The 13,283-nt window shown below is 34.3% G+C and overlaps 1 protein-coding gene across 1 annotated transcript; it reads left to right on the top strand.

Moving 5' to 3' along the window:
• The first annotated feature begins 5,230 nt into the window (after positions 1 to 5,230).
• Positions 5,231 to 5,692, top strand: LOC125586073 (putative uncharacterized protein DDB_G0287893). Its single transcript, XM_048755872.1, has 2 exons — positions 5,231 to 5,315; positions 5,373 to 5,692. The coding sequence occupies exons 1-2, from the start codon at positions 5,231 to 5,233 to the stop codon at positions 5,690 to 5,692; spliced, it is 405 nt and encodes a 134-aa protein (XP_048611829.1).
• The last annotated feature ends 7,591 nt before the right edge of the window (positions 5,693 to 13,283 follow it).

Genomic DNA, 13,283 nt, shown 5'->3' with positions numbered 1-13,283 from the left:
AATAATTTGTCATTGTCACTTCCATCGTTTTAATACATGTGAATTTTCATTAAAAAAAGAGTTTCATTTTTAAAAAATAAAAAAAGTATAAAGTGAGTTTAAAATTTTCTTGTCTATCACAAATTTTTTATTTTTTCGTATGTTTTAAAAACATTTTATACACAGACCAAATTTAATAAGATTTAAATAATCAAATATCAATTAAAACAAAAAAATATAAGAGAACAAAATTTATGATAAACATGGTCAAACGTTTTATACTTTATATTTTGAAAATAAAAACATGTTGTACATGAAAGAAGAATGTCCTTTTGTAAAATTTAAAATGTAACATTTGTAATGATGAAACAATAAAGTGCATTAAAAACTTTTATATTTGCTTTATTAAAGTTTAGATAAAAATATTAAAATAATATATCAATACTAATAATAGTTTCGAGTACAAGAAAGAAGGATAATATTTACGTTAAAATATAAATTTCGGGTTTTCGGGCCGGCCCTAGCCCAAACGGACTTAAGCCCAAAATACCCAAAGCCCAAATGGGCTTAGCCCGAAAGGCCCAATTTTTTTTGGGCTTATAAAGCTAAGCCCAAGCCCGGTAATTTTTAGGGCTGGGCGGGCTCGGGCTACGGGCTTCGGCCCTAATTGACATGTCAATACCCTAACATAACACTAGAAAGGTTTAACACTAAAAAGGTTTATGTCACAAATATATACTCTAATAACTAAAATATTTCATTAAAAAGGTAAATATACACTTATACTCCTAAGTTTAACTAATCCAAACTTTTAGAGTTTAGAGTTGAGGGTAAATGTGGGCATTCGGGTACCCGTTCAGGTTCGGATCGGATATTTCGGATTTTCGGGTATTTGGTATAGAGATGTAGAATCCGTTCGGGTATTTTTGAACTTCGGATCGGGTTCGGATATTTTTAGTTCGGATTCAGTTATTTCAGATCGGGTTCGGATATTTAGATTTTGAAAAAAAAAATTAAAATTTTCATTTCTCAAATTTCTTGTATTTAAAAATATAACTTTCACTTAACTAATTTTTTTATTTTTAATAGATTGAATGGTTAATAGATTTGAACCTAACATTTTAAAACTAAAAAGACATTAATTTGGTTATTGTTTTTTAATTTTGAAAGTAACTTTTTGTTAATTTTTAAAATAAAAAGTTTGACATGCATTTTAAATGAGTAGCAAATCATTTTCTCCGTAATTGTATGTATATCATATGAACTTAAAGTATGTGTAGTATCAATATAAATATTTTATATAAAATGAAAGACGTAAACTAGAAATATAAAGTTAATTATACATATGTTCGGTTATCTTCGGATATCCATTCGGGTTCGGATATCCAATCTCTCCTAATTCAATAATCGTTCGGATATTTTGCTATTTCGGTTCGGATTTCGGTTCGGGTTCGGGTGCGACTTCAGATATCGGGTAAAGTGCCCACCCCTAGTTGAGGGGGTAAGAATTTGAGATTCAGATTTAAAATTTTATAAAATAAAAAATAAATATTAAAAATTTGAAAAATAAAAATTTTAAAAATAGTTTCAAAAAATATTTTCGAATTACAAAAATAAAATTTGAAAAAAAAATAATTTTTTTTTTGAAAATATAAATTTATAAAAAAATTATTAAAAACTTCGAATTTGAACATATAATCTAAAACTATAAAATAAAATAAAAATTATATATATTTTTAAAAATTTTTAAATTGTTTTTAATTTTTTTTTTTTTTTTTTTTAATTTTTAGTTTTTTTATTTTTTTATATATTTAGGGTATTAAGGTTCTTTTATCTATTAAATGAAACATTTGGATCATTTTCTTCCTTATGGTCTATTTTTGTGATCAAAACTTGAAAATAGTCTATTTAAGAGAATTACCCTTCTGCCAAATCTATTTAATCCGAAAAAATTGCCTCTCCCAATCATCACATTTTTAAAGATAAAAAAGTTTGCCACACCAAATATCATGAAATATGGTGAAAAAAATCTCAAGTATTAAAATATGTAAATAACATCACATCGTTTATGTTAATTCACCCCACATGTACGAAATAAAAATAAATATGGTAAAAACTACATAAACAGGTTTAATTGATTTTAACTTAAATAAATAGGGTCAGTTCATAATTTTGTAAAATTATACCTTAATTAAATAAATTCGACCCGACCCAACTCATTAAACCCGACCCCATACGAGTTTGTTAACCAAATCGATTTAGGGTTCTTAATCTAAAATTTTGGGGAATTTATAACAAAAAAAGAAAAAAAAAAGAGATGGAATTGGGTGGAGGTCCGGCAAAACTAAAAGGAGCAAGTCGATCACATAATCTTCATCATAAATACAAAACTCCTGAGGTATCCTTCAATGGGTCTCCAATGGTGTCACCTATCGCGGCTCTTAACCCTTTAGTCCAAGACTCTTTCCGTACGACTCTTTGCGTACTCTTATATACCAGCCAGAAAATAATAAACAATGGTTAAAGGATTTGATTTCGTCTCTTACAAAATGGTTTTTATGCAATAAGTAAATCAGTTCTGTACCTCCATGTATTTTTTTTGGCTTTGTCCGAGACACCACCTTACTCCTCTTGCTCCTTCGAGTTTTTCCGGACCTCCACCAATTCCATTTTTTTTTTTTTTTTTTTTCATTTTTGTTATAGATACCCGATAATCCCCTATATATTAATTGAGAAGCATTTGAAAAATTAGAACCGTAATTTTGTATTAATTAAAAAAACCTCAAATCCTAGGTGACACTTTAAATGTCTTCTAAATTTCATTTCAAAGAATTCTAGAGCATCTAATATAAAATATAGTTTAATCTAATGGTGTCACATTATTCCATAATTATATAACACTAGAGAACATTATATTAACCTAAAATATATGAAGTGTATATTCTTTCCTTAAATAAAAGCTATGGAATTACCTAATATGATTTACATATATACGAGAATTAATGATTATGAATAATAAAGATTTGATAACAATTTTTGCATCCTTCTTCATTTTTTTTTAAATTTATATTAAAAAAAAAACTTAAACAATCACATTAACCATATAATAAAAAATTAGATTTTTTCTTATATGTTATATTTTGAATTTTTTAAAATGACTTTAAATTACAAAAATGAGGAAACCTTTATATGTTATATATTTTTTTTAAACGACTTTAAAATACAAAAATGAGGACACCTTATATGTTATATTTTTATTATATGTTAGAATTTTCTTAAATGTTATATTTTGATTTTTTTTAAACGACTTTAAATTACAAAAATGTAAGTTTTCCTTAAGTATACGACTAAAAATATTAAAATGACATGTATCAATTTGATGGTTGATTTGAAAGCTTTCAAAACCATATGGAAGATAAAAGTCAAAATAATTCAACTGTGAAAACAATACTGTTCACTTTTTTCAAGAATGTGTTCGCTGGAAAAAAATAAGGTTTTTAAGTCATAATTTGTTTAATGTCCACTAGATAACATTATATTAACCTAAAATATAAGAAGTGTGTATTCTTTCCTTAAATAAAAGCTACAGAATTACCTAATATGATTTACATATATATGACAATTAATAATTATGAATAATAAAGATTTGATAACAATTTTTGCATCGTTCTTCATTTTTGTTTAATTTTATATTATTAAAAAAATAAACAATCACATTAACCATATAATAAAAAATTAGATTTTTTCTTATATGTTATATTTTGAATTTTTTAAAATGACTTTAAATTACAAAAATGAGGAAACCTTATATGTTATTTTTTTTAAAAAACGACTTTAAAATACAAAAATGAGGACACCTTATATGTTAGATTTTTTCTTATATGTTATATTTTGAATTTTTTAAAACAACTTTAAATTACAAAAATGTAAGTTTTCCTTAAGTATACGACTAAAAACATTAAAATGACATGTATCAGTTCGATGGTTGATTTGAAAGCTTTCAAAACCACATGTAAGTTAAAAGTCAAAATAATTCAATTGTGAAAACAATACTATTCACTTTTTCAAAATTGTATTCGAGGAAAAAAATAAGGTTTTTATGTAATAATTTGTTTAATGTCCACTAGAGAACATTATATTAACCTAAAATATAAGAAGTGTGTATTCGTTCCCTAAATAAAAGCTACGAAATTACCTAATATGATTTACATATATATGACAATTAATGATTATGAATAATAAAGATTTGATAACAATTTTTGCATTCTTCTTCATTTTGTTTAATTTTATATTATTGAAAAAATAAACAATCACATTAACCATATCACTACAAGAAAACACTGGCTTTACAACGAAGTTTTACAACGAACATAATTCCTCGTAAATTTACAAGTAGATTACGTCGACGTTACGACGTAAAGCAGTTTCGTCGTAAAGCGGATGTAATATTACAATGAAACTGTTTCGTCGTAAAGTCGTTGTAAAGTTACAACGCTTTTACGTGGAAAATTAAATTCCACGTAAACGCTTTGTAATGTAACAAGGACTTTACGACGAATCCTGTTTCCTTATCTTTCCTCGTAAAGACGTTGTAATGTTACAAGGACTTTACGAGGAATCCTATTTCCTTATATTTCCTCGTAATGGCGTATTTCCTCGTAATGGCGTTGTAATTTAACAAGTATTTTACAACGAATCGGGTTACCGTTATACTTGGTCGAAACGTGTATTAAGTGTGCTTTATACCTAACTAAATTCCTTGTAAAGTGGATGTAAAATCCTTGTAAAAAAGTTGTAAATCCGTAGTAATACATTGCGTTGTAAAATACTTGTTAAACCTTTACCTACCAAACTCGAAAATCTTCTATATATATGTCATTTCTCAATGCTAAAAACACACCAACAAATCTAAGAAAAAAGAAAAACTGAAAAACACAACTAAAAAAAATGGCTGATGGATGCAATATCTACGAGATACGGAGTTGGACGATTAGTGACTTTCCTGCTTATGGGATATTGTCTGGGTGGACAACTCATGGAAGATTATCTTGTCCAATTTGTCGTGGATCGACAGATGCTTTTCAACTGAAGAATGGTAGAAAGAGTTGTTGGTTTGATTGTCATCGTCGATTTCTTCCCATCTCCCATCCGTACCGAAGAAATAAGACATTGTTTAGATACAAAAAAGTTGTCAGAGTTAGTCCTCCTCCATATCTCACCGGACAACATATCCTAGCAGAAATTGATTATTATGGAGCTCTGGAAACGGTGCCGCGTGGAGGAAACCGGACAACAGTTGTCAGAGATAGTCCTCCTCCATATCTCAACACCAATTGGTGTTGTGGATGTCAACTCTGGGAGAAGATACAATAAATTCGAGCCTTTCATCCTAGCTTCCCAGGCTGAACAAGTTAGCTTTCTTCCATACCCTCGCCTTCGAAGTTCTGGGATTAATTGGTTGGCTACTATCAAAATTACACCTTGTGGACGAATTGTTGCTGGAGAAGAACCACCATTGCAAGAAGAAGATGCTATTAATGAAGTTGAGGTTCCTGATCAACAACTTGATGAAAATCTTCTGATCGACCCAAATAACCATCAATATGAAGATCTTCCCGAAGATGCGACAGATGAAGCACGTGAAGACGAGTTCGATTGTAGTGACGACGATGACTGTTCAGATGTTGATGAGAACTCAAACGATTCAGAATGATGTAATACATGTAACAAATGTTGTTTTTATCTTTACAAAATATTGTACCCAATGTTGTTTTTTATTGCTTAAGTGAGATACTTAATGTATGTGTACTATAAGTTGTCATGTATAATATCTATTTCTTAAGGTAAAAATTTTTATTTTGTTGAAGTTAAGGGTTTTAGTTGGATAAAGAGGATGAAAGTATGAATGAGTGATAATGGTAAAGATGATAACTTTGGGGTTTAGGGATTTGACTTTCGGGGTTTCATACTTTCCTCGTAAATTCGTTGTAAATAAAAACACGGGCCTGGTAACTTCGTCGTAACATAAAATATTATTTACATGTAAATTCGTCGTAACATAAAATACTATTTCCTAGTAACTTCGTCGTAAATGAAAAAACACGGGCCTGGTAACTTTGTCGTAAATGAAAAAACACGGGCCTGGTAACTTCGTCGTAAACCAAAACACGGGCCTGGTAACTTCGTCGTAAACGAAAACATGGGTCTGGTAACTTCCTCGTAACATTACGACGAAATTACGAGGAAACCGTTTTTATATATATGGGAGAAATCTTTCAGACGAGCACTGCTCGTATCTTCCTCCCTAACTCCTCTCCCCCTCTAAGGTAACTTTCTCTCTCTATCTTTTTTTTTTCTTTTATAGTTTAGGTGGTTAGTTTAGGTGATTAGTTTAGGGAATTAGTTTAGGTGATTAGTTAACGGAATTAGTTTAGATGATTAGTTTAGAAAATTATTTTAAACAATTCGTTTAGGATATATATTAATTTATTTTTTTTAAATTTTCTAGATGGCTCCTAGACCGAGACCAGCAGCTCCTGCACCTACGTATGCGGATTTGTTTGGCGATAGATCTTCCTCTAGCGGTCCATCGTCTTCTTCCGGGACAGTTCCGGACTCTCACACATCTCGGAGAGTTTCTTCGACCCCTCCTCCTCTTCCATCTCAGATGCCTCCCCCACCAGCTCCACCTGTCGCCCCGGATCAGCCTGCCCCACCGGCTGCAGTTCATCCCGATTTGCGGGTGCCAGCTCATGCACTATTCGCAAGATACACCGTCGAGGATTTGCTTGCCCAGCCCGGACGAGAGGGTTTACACGTTCTGGATCCCGATAGACCCCCGGGTACTTATTGGTAAGTACATAAAATTATTAATTTTAAATTTAAAATCTTTGATCAATTTTTTTAACAAATTTGTTATATTTGCAGGTTTGGGGCTAACAACCGTGTTAGCCGGAGCGTTTCAGAGACGATGAAGGGATATTATGACGGCCCTTATCCCAACTGGACCATGACTCCCGATCACGTCAAGACGACGTGGTTTAAATGTTTTGCGGTAATTATATTTACATATTATTAATATTTATATTGTTAATTAAATAATTATTATTTTTTTTCTAATCTTTTAAAATGTTTGTTTTTTCAGCAAAGGTGGAACTGGTCCGTAGGAATCACCGAGAGGGTGAAGAGCGAATTTATTGCAAAGGCGAAAACTCGTCTTTGCAACACCGTCTCCGATTGGAAGGACAAGTGGGAGATTTACGGCTATGAGGGGAAGCCGAGCGGGGTCACAAAGGAAGCATGGGATGGCCTCATCATCTATTGGAACGAACCCAGCTCCATCCGCAAAGCCAACTCCTGCTCCGCTTCCCGAAGAACGAGGGATAAAGATGGCCATTTGCCCATGGTTCATAGAACCGGCCAAAAACCCCATGCCGGAATTCGTCTCGAAGCTGTAAGTTTTATTTAAATTTATAATTTTCATTATTTTAAACTTGTATTTATTAATTATATTTAATTTATTTATTATTGTTGTTTATTAGTTGGAGAAGACGGGAGTTTTGCCATCTCTCTCGGACTTATTCAAGATGACTCACGCCTCACCAGATGGGGTTTTTGTGGATCCTGCATCCGAGAAACTCTTCAACGCTGTGGCGTCTCGGGTTGAAGAGCAAGAGACGCAACTTACCCAACAGTCTGCAGATGGATTACCCGTCAAGTTGTCAACCGAAGAGGTCGACCGGATCTTCGAGGAGGTAAAATTTAATAATTTTAATTTTTTTTCTTTATTTTATTATTAACTCTAAATACGTTTTTATATATATACATATAGGTGGCTCCTAGAAAGAAGGGAAGGACGGTCGGAATAGGTTCCGTTAACGAAGTTGCAAGGGCGACTTCGTCATACTATTCGAGACGGGACCAGGACCACGACCGGATGCAGGCTCGCATGGATACCCAGCAGCAGCGTTTGGACTCTCTGGAGGGTTTGCTGGATGTGATGGCGGTGGGAAATCCAACTTTGCAGAGAGCTTTGGCGGAGAGACGAGCAGCTCTCGGGATGAGCCAACCGGATCCCGAAGCAGGAACGTCTACAGACCCGAACCCCTCAGCCAACTACTTCGATGACGATGATGTTGGCCTTTAGTTTCCTTTTTTAATTTCTTTTGTTTTGTATAAAAAATTTAAATTCTATTTAATTAATGAATTTATAGTTTTTTTAAAAAAATTATTTGGTTTCATATTTAATTTTATTTCAAATATTTTAAATTTTAAAATTATTGTTTTATAAAATTTATATAATTATTATAATTAATTAATATTTTAAATATGGAGATGTAAATTCGTTGTAAAATTCCACGTTAAGTCCTCGTAACATTTACGAGGAATTTACATGGAGTCGTTGTAAAGTCCTCGTAAAGTTTACATCGACTTTACGTGGAAGCCTTACGTGGCTTTTACAACGAACTATTACGAGGGCATTACGACGAATAGTTTCCTTCCGCTTTACGAGGAATTGACTTCCTCGTAAACGTAACTAGGACTTTACGACGAAACCTCCGTTACGACGAGCGTTTAACAACGAAACGCGTATCGATGTTAATTCGTCGTAAAGCCCCTATTACGACGAATTTACAACGAATACCGCCCTCGTAAAAAATATGTTTTCTTGTAGTGTATAATAAAAAATTAGATTTTTTCTTATATGTTATATTTTGAATTTTTTAAAATGACTTTAAATTAAAAAAATGAGGAAACCTTATATGTTTTTTTTTTAAAAACGACTTTAAAATACAAAAATGAGGACACCTTATATGTTAGATTTTTCTTATATGTTAGATTTTTTCTTAGATGTTGTATTTTGAATTTTTTAAAACGACTTTAAATTACAAAAATGTAAGTTTTCCTTAAGTATACGACTAAAAACATTAAAATGACATGTATCAATTCGATGGTTGATTCGAAAGCTTTCAAAACCATATGGAAGATAAAAGTCAAAATAATTCAACTATGAAAACAATACTGTTCACTTTTTTCAAGAATGTGTTCGATGGAAAAAAGAAGGTTTTTATTTCATAATTTGTTTAATGTCCAATCCGATCAACCCATGATGTATTAATTATGGTTTTGTTCCATTATTTTTAATAAAAATTGATCCGATCCATCGGAAAGAAATTATATAATAATAACAACAAAAAATATTTTATATATATAAATAAAATGATCACATATATAAAAAAAACTATCGATAATATATACAAATAAATCCACCCTGCGCAAGGCGCAGGTCTTATCCTAGTTTTAGATTAAGAACCTTAAATTGATTTGGGGAACAAATTTGCATCCGGGTCGGGTTTAATGAGTTGGGTTGGGTTGGATTTATTTAATTGGAGTGTAGATTTACAAAATTACAGATTGACCCCATTTATTAATGTTAAAATCAACTAAACCTGATTATGTAGTTATCACCATATTTATTTTTACTTCGTACACGTGACATTGATTAACATAAACGTTGTGATGTTATTCACATATTCTGATATTTGAGATGTTTTCCGCCATATTTTATAATACTTGGCGTAGTTAACAAACTTTTTTCCTTTTCATAAATCAAGTAAAAAAAGTTGTTGGACCTCTTCATTTTTAACCTAACCTATTATAATAACCAAAATATAATTTAACCCTATAAAAACAAACGAATATCTTTATCCTATTACATTTTAATCAAACAAACGTTTATACCTTAACAACAAATGATGTTTGCAAAACTATGTCTTCTTGCAATCATTTCATCAGCTTCATAACAAAGCTATGTGAGACGTCGATATATTTACGTTTCGTTGAATGTTTTTGATCTCGAAACATGTTGACTGCATAATACTACAATCTAAACTTGTTGAGTATTATATAGACACAGTCCTAATTATATGTTCTCAAATGTCAAACCATCATCATTTTAAGGGTTGGGTTTGTTGTGTGAGCCATAGTTAACCATTTAATTAATTAGTTAACTTTTGAAAATATGTAGTTCAAAACATTTAAGTAAATTACGGTGCAGAATGATGAAAGCATCTCGAGTGAAGAAGAACTGGAATTGAAGTGGAAACTCTGTGCGGCTTATAGGGAGGAGGAGCTCTATTGGAAACAAAAGAGTCTAGTTTTGTGGTTGCGAGCGAGAGACCGAAACACAAAGTACTTTTATACGAAAAAAAAGCAACGCCGAGCCCGTAATAGAATAACTCTACTGAAAAACTCTATGCATCAATGGGTTAGTATTGAGGACGATATTGTGGTAGTAGCCTCCGAGTATTTCCAGTAGTTGTTCACTACAACAAACCCAAATACTATCGAAGAATCACTCCGGTATATTACCGCGTCAGTTACTGAGGTGATGAACCAACGTTTCATACGCCTCCCTCAGGATGAGGAGATCAAAGAAGCCACATTTGCTATAAACTCCTGGTCCAGACGGCATAACCAGCCTATTTTATCAACGCTTTTGGAGCTCAGTGGGGAAGGATGTTTGCAGCATGGTCAGAGGTTTCTTTGAGACAGGAGAGCTGGATCCGAGATTGAATAGAACCAACATCTGTCTGATACCAAAGACTGATAGACCAGAGTCAATGACCGAATTCCGACCGACCAGTCTTTGTAATGTGGGATATAAGATCATCTCAAAGATTTTATCATCGGGACTGAAACGCATCCTCCCAAAAATCATATCGGAGACGCAGACGGCGTTCATAGCAGAGAGACTCATTACGGATAATATCCTTGTAGCACAAGAAATGTTCCATGCACTTCGTACGAATCCGATCTGAAAAGAAAAGTTTGTGGTGATTAAGACATATATGAGTAAAGCGTACGACCGTGTAGAGTGGGGTTTTATGGAAGCCCTACTATTGAAGTTCAGCTTTGACCAGCAGTGGGTTGCAAGGATCATAAAATGCATCAATTCTGTCACGTATCAGGTCTTGATAAATGGAGAAGCAAAGGGAACATCACCCTGTCACGGGGCCTCAGACAAGGCGAGCAGCTCTCACCGTTCCTGTTTATTTTATGCACTGAAGTTCTGATATCACATATAAAACAGGCCGAGAGAGACCACACTATTACGGGAATCAAGATCGCTAGAGAGAACCCCGCCATCTGTCATCTGCCCTTTGCAGACGATAGCCTTTTCTTTTGCAAAGCAGAGCAATCACAATGCAAAGAATTGGTTCGTATCATCGACGTCTATGGGAAAGCCTCAGGACAACAACTGAATTATTCAAAATCTTCAGTTCTGTTCGGTTCTAAAGTCATAGCGTCCACAAAAAACGATCTGAAAAGATCACTGGGTATCAACAAGGAAGGTGGAATGGGAATGTACTTGGGTATGCCGAAGAAAATGTGTGGGTCAAAAAAACAAGTTTTTTCACTTGTACAAGAGCGGATGAATGGAAGAATTAATTCTTGGTATAGAAATCTCTTATCAAAGGGTGGAAAGGAGGTGCAGATTAAGTCAGTGGCCCAGGCTATACGGACTTACGTGATGTCTTGTTACCTGATCCCACTAGATATTTGTAACAAACTTTTTGCCGCAGTGGCGCGTTTCTTGTGGAGTACGAGTAACAATAATCGAGGTATGCATTGGGTTGCACGGGATAAAATTTGTGTACCAGTAGAAGAAGGAGGACTGGGATTCAGAGACTTTTGAGATTTTAATTTGGCTTTACTCGCTAAACAAGTGTGGCGGCCGCTCACACATCCACATTCCCTTATAGCTAGAGTTTTGAAAGGTCGATACTATAGACACACAAACCCTCTACTAAGAGGGAAAGCACACTCCCCATCTTTTGGGTGGAACAGCCTTATGGCGGCAAAAACGATCATAGTTGACGGGATTAAAAGAACCATTGGAACAGGGTCGGAGACGAAAGTTTGGGAAGACATATGGATTCCTACTGATCCAGCTTGTGCAGTAAAGCCAAAGTCAGTGGCCATCGATAAAGATCTGAGAGTACACCACCTCATTGATTTCGACAGCAACGAATGGAAGGTCGACTTAATACATGAAGTGATTGCCCCAGAGGACATCCCACGTATTCTATCACTACGAATCAGAAAAACTGGACGCAAAGATGGCTATAGCTTGAAGCACACTAACTCAGGATGTTACTCGGTAAAATCTGGGTATACCATTGCAGTTAAACAAAGGAAGAAGTCACAGGGAGTCATGCGAATGGAACCAAGCTGCAACAGTTTGAAGAGTAAGGTATGGAAGCTCAAATCTCCGAGGAAAATTAAATACTTTCTTTGGCAAGCTCTGTCTGGCTATGTGGCTGCAGCGAGTAAACTAAAGGAGAGGCACTGTGGAACGGACTCGGTTTGTCAACGTTGTGGAGCAGAGAACAAAACAATAAACCATATTATCTTTGAGTGCCCACCGGCAGTTCAATGCTGGGCACTATCAGCAGTTCCGTCATCTCCGGGGTCTTTCCCGTGCTCTGCAATTTTTTTCAACTTTGATACGCTATTACAGATGCAACAAGATCCTAACTTGGCAGAGAGAACATCAATGTTTCCTTGGTTGATATGGTATATATGGAAAGCACAGAACAAGAAATGCTTTAACAACAAGGACATATCGCCGTTGGATACTCTACAACTTGCATGTCATGAAGCTGAAGCATGGAAGCTAGCACAAATCCTGCCAGAGAACATTTGGGATGCGGAGAGGAGTGCAGCGAAGGAGAAAGAGGTAGATGGCCAAGATATAAGGGAAAGATGGAGATGTATGGTTGATGTGTCATGGACTTTAGAAGATACTGGAGTGGGCTTGGGTTTCATCATATGTTTGATGGAGATACTGAGATAATGCGGGGGGGGGGGGGGGGGGCAGAGGAAGCGTAGCAACTCCTTCTCACCACTCCACGCGGAAGCGGAGGGTCTAGTCTGGGCTATGGAGGAGCTTAGTAGCCGCGGTGTTAAGCAGTTACGCTTTGAATCGGACTGCCAGCAGCTGGTACACATCATAAACTCCTCCAAGCAATGGCCAGCACTTGAACCAGAACTTGACACTATTGAAATCACTTGGAGCAACTTTCACTTCTTTTACTTTGAGCTTTATTTCACGATCTTTGAACATCCGTATGGACTCTCTTGCGAAAGAAGCCCGATCACGCGACTCACATTTTTCGATTGTAGTCATTGTGGTTCCTGAACCGCTATCTCACGAGGTTAGCATGTTAGGACCAGTTTGATCATGAAATGAAGCTTTAGATGACAAAAAAAAAAATTTCTGCAGTCAAGAGAATATACTT

Source organism: Brassica napus, chromosome C4 (genome assembly GCF_020379485.1).
Source record: "Brassica napus cultivar Da-Ae chromosome C4, Da-Ae, whole genome shotgun sequence".
NCBI classification, from domain to species: Eukaryota; Viridiplantae; Streptophyta; class Magnoliopsida; order Brassicales; family Brassicaceae; genus Brassica; species Brassica napus.
The sequence above is the reverse complement of the archived record's forward strand: the minus strand, read 5'-3'. Positions and strand labels throughout refer to the sequence as shown.